This window comes from Diorhabda carinulata, chromosome X (genome assembly GCF_026250575.1).
Source record: "Diorhabda carinulata isolate Delta chromosome X, icDioCari1.1, whole genome shotgun sequence".
In the NCBI taxonomy this organism is placed as follows: Eukaryota; Metazoa; Arthropoda; class Insecta; order Coleoptera; family Chrysomelidae; genus Diorhabda; species Diorhabda carinulata.
In genome coordinates, this window is record NC_079472.1 from 34,852,700 (window position 1) to 34,868,826 (window position 16,127).

Sequence of the window (16,127 nt, forward strand, 5' to 3'; positions counted from 1 at the left end):
CTATTGACCCTATTTATATACTTGACGTTAACCTAAAATATTTGTTATTCTCTTTGACGTGTATACTGCATTTTGTTTTTGTGATATTTTTGTTTGTAATCTGGTATTTATGGAAGATATGGAAAATAATAAGGAGTTTTTTATATCGAGATCATTAGGCATAATTGACAAATGGTCTTACCCGTTTCAATGTCTTTAATTATATAATAGCAAGCGAAAAGTAAAATTTATGAATTAATTTGCATTGTTGCATAAAGTTTATCAAACACGAGCAGGTTGCAAACGAATAAACAAAAAACATATTAGTGCTGATGTAGCAGTATTAACTATCTTCAAATGTCGTCATCCATCTTAATATAGGTGATCTGTAGCTTTGAGACCTCAAGTGGACAAAACACCACAATTTTCTTTACATTACAGGATAGATAAACTAATAAATCACTTATAATATCACAGACTATATGGTTTATTCTCATTTTATATTCACAAAAATATATTTTATAAATTTGTAAATAATTTGTTGTACTTCTACTAATTGAAGTAACAATAAACTAGTACCCTCATTCTTCTAGTCAAGCAGTACTGATTTTGAAACTTCTTGAACCTCTTTGATTACATATTGTTACCTGTTATGTTTGAGAGGATCTGAAAATAAAACTTTAATTTAGATTGAGCCTGTAAGGACTTGATTATACCAATAATGAAGGGAGGAAATCTCAACATATGTAGTAATTACAGAGGTATTAGTTTGCTTAATACAGTATATAAAATAATAACAACATTAATGAATGATAGACTGAAAAAGGTAGTGGAACCAGAAATAGGGAAATATCAAAAAGGTTTTATACAAGGAAAATCAATACATACTATAAAACAAGTTATCGAAAAAAAAACTATGAGCACAACATTCATTTGCCAATGCTCTTCATCGACTTCAAACAAGCATTCGACAGTCTGAAAAGGAGGACTATTATAAAAGACATGGAAAAACTACAAGTATCCCAAAAGTTGATACGATTGGTGAAAATAACTATGCTAAATTCTAGGGCAAGGGTAACATGGACCCTCTACCCTCTGAGGAATTTGAAATAAATGCGGGGGTATGGCAGGTATTGTTTAACATTGTAGTTGAAGGCATAATATCAATGGAAGTATTAATAAATCAATACAAGTAATAGCATATGCTGATGGTTTAACTCTATTAGCAAGAGACCGAAAGAGTCTAGAGAATACATTAGAGAAAATTGTAAGAGACAGGAAAAAGAGTATTGAATATAAATCAGAAAAAGACAAAATATATGGAAATTGAGATATAGGGCATGTAATAAGTACAAAATTATAATACATAGCAATAGAATTAGCAGAGTAACCAAGTCTACAGTACTGCGATAAAACAATAAGACTAACAAATATGGACAAACAACTAAGGATATATGAGAGGAGAATAATTAGGAAAAATCATGGACCAGTTAAAACTGGAAATAATGAGTATAGAGGAGCTATGAAATCAATAATATATTAGAAAATGAGGATATAGTAAATACACAGCAAAAAGAATACAATCTTACAGACACATTAAAAGAATGGAAAAACTGACAGGGTACAAGGAAAATAACAGAATAGAGATCGAACGAGAAAAGATTGCCTGGTAGACCAAAAACTAAATGGGAAGATCAGATTGTGCAAGATATGCAAAATCAGGGAGTACGTGACTAGAACAAACAGATGCAAGACAGAAAGAAATTGAGAACAATGGTAGATGCTTCAATGTGTTAAGCTGTAATTGAATAGGGATAAAATACAGAGTCAAAAGAGCTCAATTTCAGCGGCTACAATTCTCAATAGAATGTATAGCCTTGTGTATATATAAGGACTAAAATCCATAGGAGAATTTTTTCATAAATTGAAAATATTTATTGAATGCATTGAATTGTTTTGATTATATTTTTTAAAATAATGAAAGTGGTCAGTAAGATTATGAATTAAGTTTTAAAAATTAAATCAAAATGATAACAATGTTGTCTAATAGAAAACATAATTTGGAAAATTAGTGAGATTTACTGATAAAATGATTTCTATTTCTTGGCAAATATTCAGATACAATTATTGTACAATGTACCCTAGGTATTTTAGGGTACTGTTTGGGGGGATAGTTTGTACGTTAATGTGTAGCTGCGATTGCAATGAGCTGCTTTTCCTAGCTATACGTCTGAGTAACAAGTACTCTGTTTTTGAGGCATTTATAGTTAATTGTTTTGAAAATATGGTAAAATTTTGTTGTTTTAATATGTTTGGGTGACTTTAAGTGCGTGATAGGGATGTTTCACCGATGCTACAAAACAAGTATCGTCAGCTTACACGGCTGTTAAGATTTGTTGGGAAATGGGTTGGTCATATGTAAAAAGAGAATACAACAAAGGTGATAAAACTGACCCTTGCGGTACCGCCATGTTTTCGTAACATTTTCATTTGTTCAATCAGGAATGCAAAATTCTGAACAAATTCTGTTTCCAAATCATTAGTGTAATTTTTTTCCAGAAAACTAACTTTCCATTAGAACAACTCACTCCATTTGATGAAAAATTAAAATTTTTCACTAAATCCATTATAGGCCAAATAACCAACTCGGATTTGAGTCAATTTCTGACGACAAAGTAAAATTCTGAAGTAATCATTCGCTGCCATTCCAATATCTCCATCCGGTGTTTCATAAAACCTTCTTTTTGGTTCTGTCTTTCCATATCTCTAGCATTTTCTTTGTATACGCTTAATTCCATAGTCTTTTCTTCGAAATACTTGAATTTCTCTTGTACAGTTATGGAAAACTATTTAAGATCCGCAACGGTGACCAAAACTCGTTTTCATATAAACAATTTTTGTTTTAAATTTTAAAAATTTAGCCCTAGGCTACATCGTAGTCAGTCGCCAGTCTGTTGATGAATCTACCACTGAATTATCGTATATCTTCACGTTGCAATAAAAAGAAATCTAGTGGACTTGAGTCAGGACTTTGTGGAGGCTAGATTGTATCAGAAAACCAGATATATGTGAGAAACTATATTCCTCACTTTAATTTGCAATACATTATCCCAACCATAAGGGTTTTTTGGATACTCTATCCGGATTCAGGTAGATCACCTACCAGCTGATTGTAATTATTAACTCAAAACGAGATTTAGATTACAGTTTTCGATCGTCCTGTTCAATTTTCGGTGAAAATTTCATATTCAAAACACGACAAAACTTTTAATTGTTATTAGATATATTCTATGTATTTAATAATTGCCATCGAGCAGCTATCGACGATTTATCCCCTTACACGGATTTTGTACAAATACTAATAAACCTTTTTTCATGCTGAAATGCCAAAAATTGTAATATCCATCAACCTCGTAACCTATGAATGACGCTGCTCATGAGAAGTAATAAACTCGTACTGCACGATACGTCCAACTTTTACGCCAACATTCACATACCAACGTAGGGTGAACATTGGACATTTGCTGGAACCTTATCTAAACTTATCTAAAGAAATGAAAACATAAAAAATTAGTCAGAACAGCAAACAACAGATAAAAATTCTTCAAAAATAATCTGGTTGATACTGGCAACTTAGATTAGATTTTTCATACAAAACACGTAGCATAACTAGAAGTGTGTTTAGTTGTACCACAAGTGTTGGTTCCAACTTCTTTCCAATGTTTGGTACTCCTTTGACTCGAGCCAAAAAAAAACCGACTTTCCATGTCCAACGTTGGAAGCAAAATATTCGCCGACTGACATGCGCACTATGACCGCACGTTGAGTCCAATCATACCAGCGTCCGACATAATTGTTCTAAAAACCATAGACAAATGAAACAACCCATCACGATCACATTTACCCACTGGTCTACCACACTACGATTCGAATAACTAGATTATAGTTTCCAAAAAGTCTATAGCTATCTCACCAATGTCAGTTCTCAATAGATAAATATTAACCCTTATAATACACACTCCGCAAAAAAGTATCGCGTAGCCCATAAAAATGGCAACATTAGTTACAAAATCAGAGATAGTGAAATTTTTTTATTATTATACTATTAGAATCTAAAAAAAATACGAAAAACGAGACAAAAAAAAAATATCAATTAGTAGCTCACATTACTCCTCAACTGACCAGCTTACACCTGCAATTGGTTAAGATTCGCACGAGAATATGCGAACTGGAATTTTCAATATTGGGGTAATGTAATTTTTACGGACGAGTCCGGATTTTGTTTATGTACTTCAAATCGGATACAATCGGTTTATAAAAGAGAGTGCTGTACGTCTACTTCCCGTGCACCTAACGTTCCATAAATTCCATCATACTGTGCGTCTCACGTTCGAAACATTAGCAATACTGGGGTGGAAGATACTAGAGCATCCCTCCACAGTCCGGACTTATTTCTACCATATGTTTGGACTACTGAAAGAATCCTTCGCAGGTCAAAAATTCAACACCGAGTTGCCAGAGAAATTTTTCAATACCGGTCTCAAAAAGCTTCCGGAGAAGTTGTAGAAATGTGTAACTAATGATGGGAATTAACTAACTTTGAATATTTTTGATAATAAATAATTGTGTCACTGCGTTTATCTCTGACCTCCTAGCAATTACAACTTTAATCTCGCAAGAAGTCCGTAGATGACCGTAACCCCATTAAAGACTTGTGCAATGAAATAAATAATCTTCCTCTAAAACTGACAAAATATAGAATCATACACGTCAGTCACGACAGTAATTAGAGCAAAGGGAGGCAATTGAATAGAGTAGGTAATGATTTTTTATAAATTCATAAATAAAATTTTTTTATTTATTATTTTTTTTTTCATTAATATGCTTCAAACATTTGATAAATTTCAATATCAATACATACAAACTACTGCAAAATATATTTTTTCGTCAATTGGTGTCACTTATCACCAACTATTTTTTGGCGCAAGGTATATACATACAAGCTAGGTTAAGTTATAGCGAACGATTAGTACACAGCACCTCGCCTATGCGGACAATTTTGACATCATTGCACGAACTTTTTACTTCTTATACACAAAATGTCTATAATTATAACCATAATTCCCTCAGAGACCAGCTATATGAGGACCTGGTGGAGTTTGACGTTCCAAAGAAGCTGGTGTATATGGTCAGAATGACAACGATGAACGCCTCTGGCAGCGTGTAGGTATCTGGGTCTCTAGTTTTTACTGTGAACACAAGCTTACGTCAGGGAGTCCCATTAGTGTCAACAGTGTTCAATTTCTCACTGGAAGGTGCCGAAAGGAGCATCCGAACGAATCCCGGAGGAACTATTTGCAATAAGCTCACACAGCATCTCGCATATGCGAATAATGTTGACATTATAGCACGACCACTCCGACTCTTTCAGGAGTGGTTGAGGAGTTGAAGCAAGAGGATTTGAAATCAATGAACAGAAAGCCATGAGAACCTCAAGGAGAACACCGACCTCATAAACCATGTTCCAAGTGAGAGAACATCACTTTCTTGTATGCCACAAGAGGGCGGATTTTGAACTACTAGGAACATAAGATCCTACATAAGAATTTTGCCCCTGTTTGCGAAAACGGTGAGTGGAGGATCCGGAGGAATGTTGAACTGAGACAGATGTATAACGAACCAGATTTGGCGGCGTTCATCTGAGGTGGCTGGGACAAGCGGAAAGTATACCTTCTGATCGATACCCGCGCAGAGTCATGTATGGAGTTGACAACTAAGAGAAACACCTCGCTTTCGCAGGAAGATCTTCGACGTTGGAAGCGCCATGCTCAGGACAGAAAGGATTAGCAGTCGATTGTTGAGAGGGTCCTGTGTCTCAAACAACCGTAGCGCCAGTTAAAGAAAGAAAGAATTATTAGTATGTTTATTTATAATATTACACATAATCTGAAAATATGGATTACCAAAACTACTTTTGATGGAAAGGAAAAGAAAATAGATAGAAACAATTGATTATTTAATAATCATAAATATATACATACACTGGTATAAATTTTGTTATTAAACAATTATTTACAGTCTTAAACATCAACTAAATTAGCTTTCAACTACTGAAAAAAATAATACAAAGGTTGTAAATATTTAAAACGATTACCGTGATTATTTGTATGGACCCCACTAACATCAGAACTACTAATATCTTTATTATTACCTGAGCGTTTGTCCTTGACAGTATCCTGTGTCAATGTGCTATTGGAATTCCTTAATAATGAGCAATAATCAAGTTTATCTTTTTGCCTTTGTGCTTCAGCTGCCCTTTCTGCTTCTATAATTTCCTTGCAAGCTTTGCTGGTACCTTCACGCAAACAAAATTCTTTGTAATGTTTGGTGGCTTCCCTCAATTTATCAAGAAAATCTGGCATGGCACGCATGGCAACCCATGTCGTTACCGATGATGGTATACTGACACCAGGGTTGTCGTAATAAGTAAGGGTAAATTCAATTCCAGGTTTCTTCATATCTCCATCGTGAGGTCTTATTACCATGCACGACCAATAATCGTCTATCCGATATTTATCTGGGTATTTGGGAAATTTCGGATATTCAGTACTTTTATTGAGGATGAATATGTATTTTGATTCTTCATCAATTAAATAACGTCTATTGAAGACATAATCTCTATTTACAAACAATCTCTGAAAATAAATTGATTGATTAAGTAAGTACACCAATAGATAACACTAATAAGAATACAAATATGGATAATAATTCATTTTTTGTTTAAATTAATTGAAACGAATTTAGAGATTGATTACTAAAAATTATTAGATGATATAACTTCTTATCCACTAGATGACCCATCATTATTCCTGTTTCAATAATTAGAAAATTGTGTCAACATTTTCAATTTCTCTAAAAGGTAATGTAATTTTACAAACATAGGTAATTCCTTTCCCAAGACTAAAAATTTCTGGATGAGGAGTTTTTTTCAATAATCAAGCCAAAAGTTCTTGAAGATTCATCAATTGAAACAAATTCTTTTCCTACAGACTTGAGATCCCTGACTTGATGAGTTTCTCTTGAACGATGCACAGATACATAAACTTAGTTTTATTGCGTTTTTCAATTTCCACAGATTCACAAAAAAAAATCACTTTCCTACACAAGTTTCAAAGTTACTAAAATAAATCTTTTTTTTTCTCACTGCCCGTTTCCTTTTTATTTTTTATCTATGTATTTTTATTTATTTAGTTTTATCACTTATTTTTATTCTATTTCTTTAATCTGTATAAACTTCTCATAAATGTGCTATCAAATATTTGCAGCTTACTTTTTGTAATTTTTATTTCAAAACTACCTTATTGCTTTATTTATATAAAATTCAACTGAGGTATATTATATGAACCAAAAATATTTGTCATTTTTTTAATTTATTATATCACAAGTCTTGTGTTATATTATTTAATACAATAATTAATTAAGTGATTAATAAGTTTCTGTAATTGATCTATTAATTACCATGAACTGTCTTATGTGCTAATTAACAAAAAAAAGGGAGATGAGGTAAATAAATGCCTTAAAATATTGAGTTAGTTCACAAACTACTAAAATTTATCAAAATTCTTAAATTTAAATCAACCCGTGGGATTGAAAATTTGAGGATTAAATTTTAAAAAGTCTATCAACTTAAATTTTACCAACAATAATACCAAATAAGCACAAATACTTACAGGCCACAACAATTCCCAGTATATAATGTCACTATTAGAACTTTCATCAGTTTCTCCATGTTCAAGAACAACAGCACTAGTATCCCAACTCCTCCTGTAGTCAATATCAATCTGTACATTTAGAAAGTCTTCTGCTGAAACATCATTATAAGTTCCGAACATTTTATACTCATATTGCCCAGATCCTGATGGATGAAGTCTTCTCCAAATAACTAGATCTGGCTTAACAATAAATAGAGCCCAATCTTCATAAGTTTTTGGCGTTTTCATGGTACCACAAGCGCATATTTTCATATCATCTACATCTTTTTGAGAAGGATCACATGCTAAACATATTGTATTTTCCTTTAATACATTTATATAATCAAATTCCTGTTCATTCTTTTTTATTTCCTCGTCTGTTATTCTATATTTTTCCCAATTATAAGCAGATATTCCTTAAAAATATTTTTTATGTGTCTAAATTGTCTTGAATTTAGGTCTATTCTGTTAGTATTTTTCATAAAATTTGAAAGACAGATCAAAATTTGACGTTTCCACTAATTTCAGTCTTTATCAAAATATTGACAATGCTAATTTGTATATTTATATTAATCAATAGATCACCTACATCATGAATATCAAAATAACAAGAAAAATTAATTTTTCAATAGTTTTTACATCTCCAAAATATGTAGCAGCCATTAATTGAATTATTTGTGGTTGTATTAGAATATACAAAATACAGCTAAAAATTTAACTTAAATTATTCAAGTCTTTTTTATCATTTATAGCTTTTTCGTTCTTATGAATGTGAACCATTTCTAAAAATTCTCTTTTTTATTAATAATATTCCGTTCCCAGAATTTTATAATTGAATTTATAAATCAAGAATTTTTATCTGTCTTTTGAAAATTATAAAAAAAAACTAATTTTAAAACAGAAGAGACCTAAAATCAAGATGATTTAGAAACAAACATTTATAAAATTCTAAGAAATTAAAAAAAATATGTTATAATACATATTAATCAAGTGGATACTGCTATATCAATTCCAAAATATTGCTTTAAATATATGGATGGTTAAGTGATCTTCTCTATTTACCTACTGATCCAAATGCAAAGTCTCTAGTTCTTCTTGTCAAGTTCTGCCTCATTCTTTTCATAAACTCTTTAAATGCCTTTTCTTCCCACCATTTCGAATACAAGGTAAACATCTGCTGGCATCTTCGTAATCTTTGAGCAGCAACACATTCGCAATGATGTAGCCACACCTTAATAACATTGTTTCTACCTGATCTATTACTTGGACTTTCTTCTAAAAATAACTTATAAACCTGACCCTTTCTTACAATTTCACGGATTCTATTATTTATATCTTCAATACTCTTAATGCCACTTAATTTTTCACGAAAGTTAAAACCATATTTTGTAAAAAATTGTCTCTGCAACAGATTTCTGCATATATTTTTTAGGTTAGAATTTAGCGGTAATATGGATAGTGAAAATCCTCTTCTCGGATACATTAGTTTTTAAACTTACTTAATGTTTTGATGAAGCTGATAAAAATAACAATCACGGGTTTTTGTAAAATGAAGATTGGAGATGAACGTTTAAATTTATGATAGTACTGAAATTTTGACAGACATGCTTTCTTTAATTCAGATGCATAAGGTGTTTAGACTGTTTAGTAGTATTAACTGTGTAATCAAGAGGCAGTATTGGCAATGGTAATTAAATTGATTTGTTTTCACTGGCACTGCTTTTTAAACTAAATATTCTACAAAGCGTTGATAAACAAATTGGTATGCTTCTATTATTTTAACAATGTTATGCAACATTTATTGAATAGTATGTTTGTTTTTATTTCGACTTTTCGAATTTTTCGTTGTAATGATAATATATCAAAAATTTAAAGAATTAAAAATAGAAAAAATATTCTACATTTTTTTAAAAATAGAAATTCCATTCCTAATTTGTTGTCATTTTCACAATTGTTATTGTCCTCTCAATTTTTACTGATGTTAGAAAGAAACAAACTACCATTACACCGGTAGTTTGCACCGGGAATTTACGAAATGAACATAGCATTTAAATGTCCTTATACAGAATCGGATTGGCTTAACGTGCTCTTTATTATTTAGATTTTTATTGAGGGAATACTGGATATTATAGTAACTATCATAGTATGAGCTTATAAAGCATGTCGTGCAAACGGACCATACTTACAAAAGTCACGATTAAAATATTTTTGAATTTGAGAATAATATTGTTATGGATAACCATTAAATAATATATTAGCTAGTTCAAGTTTTCTCCTTTTCATTTGAAAAAATATATAAATTGAAATTATTGTTATATTTGCATTTTGAATTTAAATATGAAACTTAGCTTTCACTGTAAGTACCTATATTTATCATAATATGTCAACCTTGAGAAATGAGTGTAAATGAGCTCAAGAATGACCCCGAAAACGTTCTGGTACCCGAAGGTATCTCAAGCACAGAACCAAATTCGGGGCCTACATGAATACAGCATAATTTGAAGCCCAATGTCATAGAAAGCATTGGTAGATCGATGTTGTTTAAATCCAATTGAAACAACAAGTCAATTGACCATAATATCATATTCAACGGTGCAATATACAGTACATAACTTCAACTCCCACTGAAAGAAACGAAAAATTCGTAAAGATTCGATGAGACTAAAGATAAAAAAAAACCATATATGATTCATACAAACAAAATGTTGTCAAATTAAAATGTGTAAACCTAGTGTTTTCTTCTTATAGTTAGCTTCATTTGGCTTCATTTGGTTCTACATTCTTTTAAGTGCCAAGCCGCAAATTAAATGATGATTAGTTGCGGTAATCCCTTTTTAAAGGTTTACAGAGACCATAGGACTAAGACTATATCCTCTATTGAATCAATAAAAAAGGTGTGAGCAAATTAATAATCGTTTTGTCAAAGAATTTTTCATGTTACTTTCTAAAGAAAGTAATATTTATGAGAACATAATGAGAGAATTTTATATATATAGATGCTTCACGCAGGCCTTTTAGACCCATAGCATGGTCCCTTTCACTCTTTCCTATTTTTTACTTTCGTTTTCCAATCCTTAATTCCTCTCTCTCTCTCTCTCTCTCTCTTAGGTCTTCCATCATACGTACCATCTTTTCCTCGGTCTTCTTTTTTTCTTGTTCCTCCTTGTTCTATGTCCATAATTTTTTGTGTTTCTCTGGCATTCTCTGTATGTGACCCAGCCACTCTATTCTTTTGGAACTTATTATTCTGCTTAGTTCTGCTTCTCCAAATAGATTCCTTATTTCATTATTTGTTCTCCTCAGTCATAAATCTCCCTCTTTTTTACCGCCTGGTATTCTAAATATTTTTCTTTCCTATATATCATTTCGCCACCGTAGCTCACTCTTGGTCTTATTATTGTTTTGTTTAGATTTTTTGGGATCTTATTAACGCGTTCAGTGCTTCCAACTGTCTACTTCCCCTCGTCATCCTCGATTCTAGGTTTTCTCCCTCGTTAGCGTGGTTCTTAATAACCACTACAAGATATACATAACTTTGAACTTGTTCCAAGCTCATTGCCTTTTCTTCGTTCAGTTGTAACGACAAATTTCTCATTGCTCTTCTCCTTTGTGGTGTTGTCATTATCATGAGCTTCGATTTATCTTTGTTGACTCGAACATTCACTGTCTCTGCAATTTCTATGAAGGCTCTGCTCATTTTCGTAAGACTTTTAAGCTTTTTTGGAATACTAAGCTCGTTCATAATGCTGAACTAATGGATTCTGTTTACAGTATCGTAACTTTGTTGTAAATCTATGAAAACTAATAGTAGTAATAAGAAGTAAATTGGCTTAACGTCTTCATACCCCATTCTTTGAGTTTGAGTGAAAATGTGGTCTGTAACTGATTTTCCAGATCTCAACTCGCATTGGTAGTCTCCGAGCAAGTTTTCTCCATATACTCCTAAACTTTTATCCATAGCCTTAGTCAAAGGTTTGTGGATTGTATCTAGTAGCCCTATACCTCTGTATTCATTTATTTTTCCTTTTTTGTGTATTGATTCTATTATTGTCATTTTCCACGTTTCTGGTATTACCTTTTGTTCCCATATACTGCTTATTAAATAATATATTCTCGTGTTTGGTGCAGTTCCACCATACTTGGTTAATTCTGAATCTATTTCGTCCTCTCCCGGGGAATTGCCGTTTTTTAGCTCCTGAATTATTTTTAGTATTTCCTCCTTTGTTGGTGGCAATATATTTTTGATATTATTCCAATTTTGAGTTGTATGCTCCTCCCATCTATTATTATTTGCCCCCTCATATTTTTTATATAAATAGTGATTTGATCACCGTATTTTATTGTATTTTATTTCTTTATAGAAATTCCTCATTTCTTTGTTTAGAAAACTTTCTTCAATGCGTCTAATTCTGCTCTCCATTTCTTTGCCCTACACGTCTTCTTCGTTATTCTTCTTTGATCTTCATTGACAATTGTCTTAGTATTTGTTTTATTCCAAGAGAGAAAGATATTGCTGGAGATATCGATGTAGTACATCCAAACCACTAAATTTTCTGTAAACATCTCAGTTCTAGGGAATGTCTTTTTTAATTTATTTTTTATGTGTAATCATATTGATGAATTGAAAGTGTTTATTCGCTTTTTATACCGTCGTACAAAGTATTCTTCTTTCCACAGTTTTGTCAAATATTTAATCTAAATTTTTTAAATAAACAAAAACGCACAGATTTTCTTTCAGTAAAATTAAATGTATTATAAATTTGGATACTTTAGTCTATATTTTCTGGAAGTATCCCAGAGTATTTTCAATTTTGATAAAATCTTAATTCTTTATTGAATATCAAAAATAATTTTGCGATACACCGCTGGTTTAATTATGAAATTTTTGTAGATATCAATGAAAAAAGATTAAATAAGATTAATAGGAAAATATCTTTTAGAACAAAATCTCAAAATTCAAAAACTTTTAAACACGTTTAATTCCGGCTAGGTTCACAAAATGTCGAATTCGCTGAGTGTTTTAATTATTGGGGCCGGGGTTGCGGGTATTTCTGCAGCCTGTAAACTATTGGAACATGGTATAACTAATGTAACAATATTAGGTGTGTACAATTTTTTCTCTATTATTATATAGTTTCAATTTAAAATAATTATTTCAATATTGATAATTATATATAAAAATCGCCAAATATATTTTAGAAGCAAAAGATCGTATCGGAGGAAGAGTTCACTCTGTGGAATTCGACGGTAGTTACGTAGATCTTGGAGGTCAATGGGTACACGGGGAAGACGGAAATATCGTCTATGATTTAGTCAAAGATTTTGATTTATTAGGTACATCTTTGAATACGTACGAAGACAACACGTATTATTTATCAGATGGTTCTGTAGTTGACAAGAATTTAAGTGATAAAATATTCGAAATTGGATATAACGTTCTATATGATGAAGAAGACGCTACTAAATATCCAGGACCATATGGAGATTATTTCATAAAACGGTGATTTATTATATAAAAGTTGATAGAAAGCTTTTTGATGTTATTCGTTAATCGTAGATATAATGAAAAAATAGTTGAAGAATTCAAATCTGATAAAGAAATTTTGAAACTAGCGAAATATTTTGAACATTGGTTTCATAAATTTTACACTTGCTTAGATCCGGCTAAAACTTGGTTTGATATATCGACTCATGGAGCGTTGTCTGTATTTAAGCAGTGTGACGGAAATCAACAGCTTAATTGGAAAAAGAGAGGATTCAAAACTATTTTAGACGTTCTCATGGTAAGTTAGACCAATTTTTATCTTAACAATTGGTCATATATAGGTTTCATTGATAATTGAAAATGATTTAATTTAATTTCGTACCTAATGATTCTATTATAACGAGGCTGTAGGGTTTGGTAATTTTTTTTCTTAATTTTAATTGTTTTTAACTTAACGATACATTTCTGATTAAAAAAATAACTGAAGTTGAAAATGAAGTAAAAAAAAATAAGCAAACACAAATTTAATTAAAATATGATTAATTTGCAAATCTAATTTTTATATAATATTCAAAAATTTTATGCGTGACATTTCGAAACACGGTTCCACAAATACACATTTCTCACAATGATATTCCGAATGAATGTTAATCAGGATATTCCACTATCCGACGTCTTTTCGAAAAGTCCTCATCATATTTCGTATGTGGGAGGTCTTCTCTTTTATGAGGTTATCTCCATTGGAGTTTCAATATTATCTTCGCGGTTGTTTTGTCCTCGTAAAGTGTTTGTATATCCTGCCTCAAGCAGAAACATTAAACTTCTTTGCTTAGAGAATGTTTAAATTAAAAGCTCCTTCGTCTTCTCTATATATTTCCTCGATGTACAACTCGTTACTTCATTTTATAAAGTACGAAGTTACGTTATTGGGCGTGACTTCAGTCCTTGGATTTTAGGGTTTTTTATATTTTTTATTTTGTGTCTGTGTATATGAAAATATATATAAATTCAAAATTACTTACATCAATTAGAGAAAGTGAAATGCTTTATTGTCAAAAAATTGTTACAATTTGTAGACAAAAGCTTGTAAAAACGAAAACATATTATTGAGAATTGTGATATCACAAATTTTGTATGAAATATTATCATATTATTCAAAGAAACAACATTAAAAATGACACACAAATAGTTCGGCGGGTTAGAGGAAAAGTTAATAACACACGCAAAAATAAACATTAACAATGTGAGTTTTATAAAAAAAGAACTATGAAATATAAACATAACAAAGAAAATAATAGTTTATCCACACAAGTTTTGGATTTAAGCGATCTATCGTCTTAACTTAACGATAACTAAGTAGAAAAATACACAAAATACTCTGAAACTAATAAATTGTAGAAATATATTTTCCTACAATATTGAGTAGAATTTTTTCAATATTTCTTTAAAGTCATATCTGTCTATTTAATTATTTATTTATACACTAATATCAAATACACTAAACGAATCACTATCCACTCGATTATCCAGTAACACTTAACTATTTATTAAACTATGCACTAAACACTTATACAATTCATTTTAATTCACCTTTTGGTTCACTTTTAACTATTCCTATTTGTTCACTATTTTATAAATTAATTACTTACTCTTACAAGATTCAACAGATAAAATGTATTAATTAGTAAATAAACATCTTGTATAACTGAAGTATCAAATTCTTCATTAAAGATAATATTTATAATCATTGATTCTTTTAGAAAAAGTTTCCAGATGAATCGAAATGTCTTCCTGTGGAAGAAAAAATCTTCCTAAAGAAAGAAGTAAATAAAATAATTTGGGACGACACTACCGAAGCAAGCCCAACTGTCCGTTGTTTTGATGGTACTTCTTATAAAGCTGATCATATATTAATAACAACTTCGGTTGGAGTATTGAAAAAACTTCATAAAAGTTTATTCGAACCTCGACTTCCAGCTTATAAAGTCAACTCCATAGAACATATTTCCTTGGGAGTGGTGAACAAAATTTTATTGAAATTCCCAACTAAATGGTGAGTTGTATAGGTGATATGTCACCGATATAATAAATTTTATGTCTTCAGGTGGCCTGATGATACTTTAGGGTTCAGTTTACTCTGGAATGAAACAGACAGTTTAAATTTAGTGAATGAGGTACCTGCTATCGGACCAATTGATGAAAATAGATGCTGGCTGGAAGATGTCTTCGGATTTTATGTAATTGACAGTCATCCTAGAGTTCTATTGGGATGGGTCGTTGGCAAAATGGCATCAGAAGTTGAATATATGAGCGATGAGGATATCATTGCTTCTTGTATGTTCGTATTAAGAAAGTTTCTAGGGAAATTGTATGACATTCCAGACGCAGATGGCGTTCTAAGGTATACCATTTGCACATTCTTCATTTGAACTTTTTACGCTTTCTTTTCCTTAATCCTTTTTTAGTTTTTCAAAAGTATGCGATTTTTATGGTTAATTTTCTATTATAGATCCAAATGGGGCACCGATCCACATTTTTGTGGTTCATACGTCTATGTTAGTATGGACCAAGAAAAGCATAATGCATCTGCCAAGGATTTAAGTGAACCGTTAGTTTCAAAAAAATGGAATACTCCCACATTACTATTTGCTGGAGAAGCCACTAGCGCTCAGCATTATTCAACGGTTAATGGGGCTATTGAAACAGGTTTCAGGGAAGCAGAAAGAATTATTAATCTATATAAAAATTAAATATATGTTTAAAATACCGATTTAATTAATTTAATGTGGATTTGGGTCAAGAAGTGAACAATTTTATTAAGTTAAAATGTTTTTTTTACATTTGTATTATTATTATTGATATCAATAAAAAAATAAAAATACTAGTTGTTTTCATTAATCAATAAAATATCT

At 31.2% G+C, this 16,127-nt stretch overlaps 2 protein-coding genes across 10 annotated transcripts; one reads left to right on the forward strand and one right to left on the reverse strand.

Moving 5' to 3' along the window:
• Positions 1 to 441: 441 nt before the first annotated feature.
• On the reverse strand, positions 442 to 9,730 carry LOC130901350 (stAR-related lipid transfer protein 7, mitochondrial-like). Of its 2 annotated transcripts, XM_057812671.1 has the most exons (4): positions 8,793 to 9,683; positions 7,710 to 8,146; positions 6,191 to 6,674; positions 442 to 645 (listed from the first exon to the last, which is right to left on the reverse strand). In XM_057812671.1, exons 1-4 carry the CDS (start codon positions 9,211 to 9,213, stop codon positions 623 to 625), a joined length of 1,365 nt encoding a protein of 454 aa, XP_057668654.1. In that variant the 5' UTR covers positions 9,214 to 9,683; the 3' UTR covers positions 442 to 622. The 2 variants fall into 2 exon arrangements, with proteins under 2 accessions (XP_057668654.1, XP_057668653.1); XM_057812670.1 differs by lacking the exon at positions 442 to 645 and having other exon boundaries at positions 5,983 to 6,674; positions 8,793 to 9,730.
• Positions 4,783 to 16,094, forward strand: LOC130901349 (spermine oxidase-like). 8 transcript variants are annotated; one of them, XM_057812661.1, is made up of 8 exons: positions 9,374 to 9,492; positions 10,479 to 10,624; positions 12,721 to 12,832; positions 12,930 to 13,230; positions 13,288 to 13,513; positions 14,976 to 15,268; positions 15,320 to 15,616; positions 15,725 to 16,094. In XM_057812661.1, the coding sequence occupies exons 2-8, from the start codon at positions 10,538 to 10,540 to the stop codon at positions 15,963 to 15,965; spliced, it is 1,557 nt and encodes a 518-aa protein (XP_057668644.1). In that variant the 5' UTR covers positions 9,374 to 9,492; positions 10,479 to 10,537; the 3' UTR covers positions 15,966 to 16,094. The 8 variants fall into 8 exon arrangements, with proteins under 8 accessions (XP_057668652.1, XP_057668648.1, XP_057668649.1 ...); XM_057812669.1 differs by lacking the exons at positions 9,374 to 9,492; positions 10,479 to 10,624 and adding an exon at positions 4,783 to 4,797; XM_057812665.1 differs by lacking the exon at positions 10,479 to 10,624 and having other exon boundaries at positions 9,319 to 9,417; positions 12,622 to 12,832.
• The last annotated feature ends 33 nt before the right edge of the window (positions 16,095 to 16,127 follow it).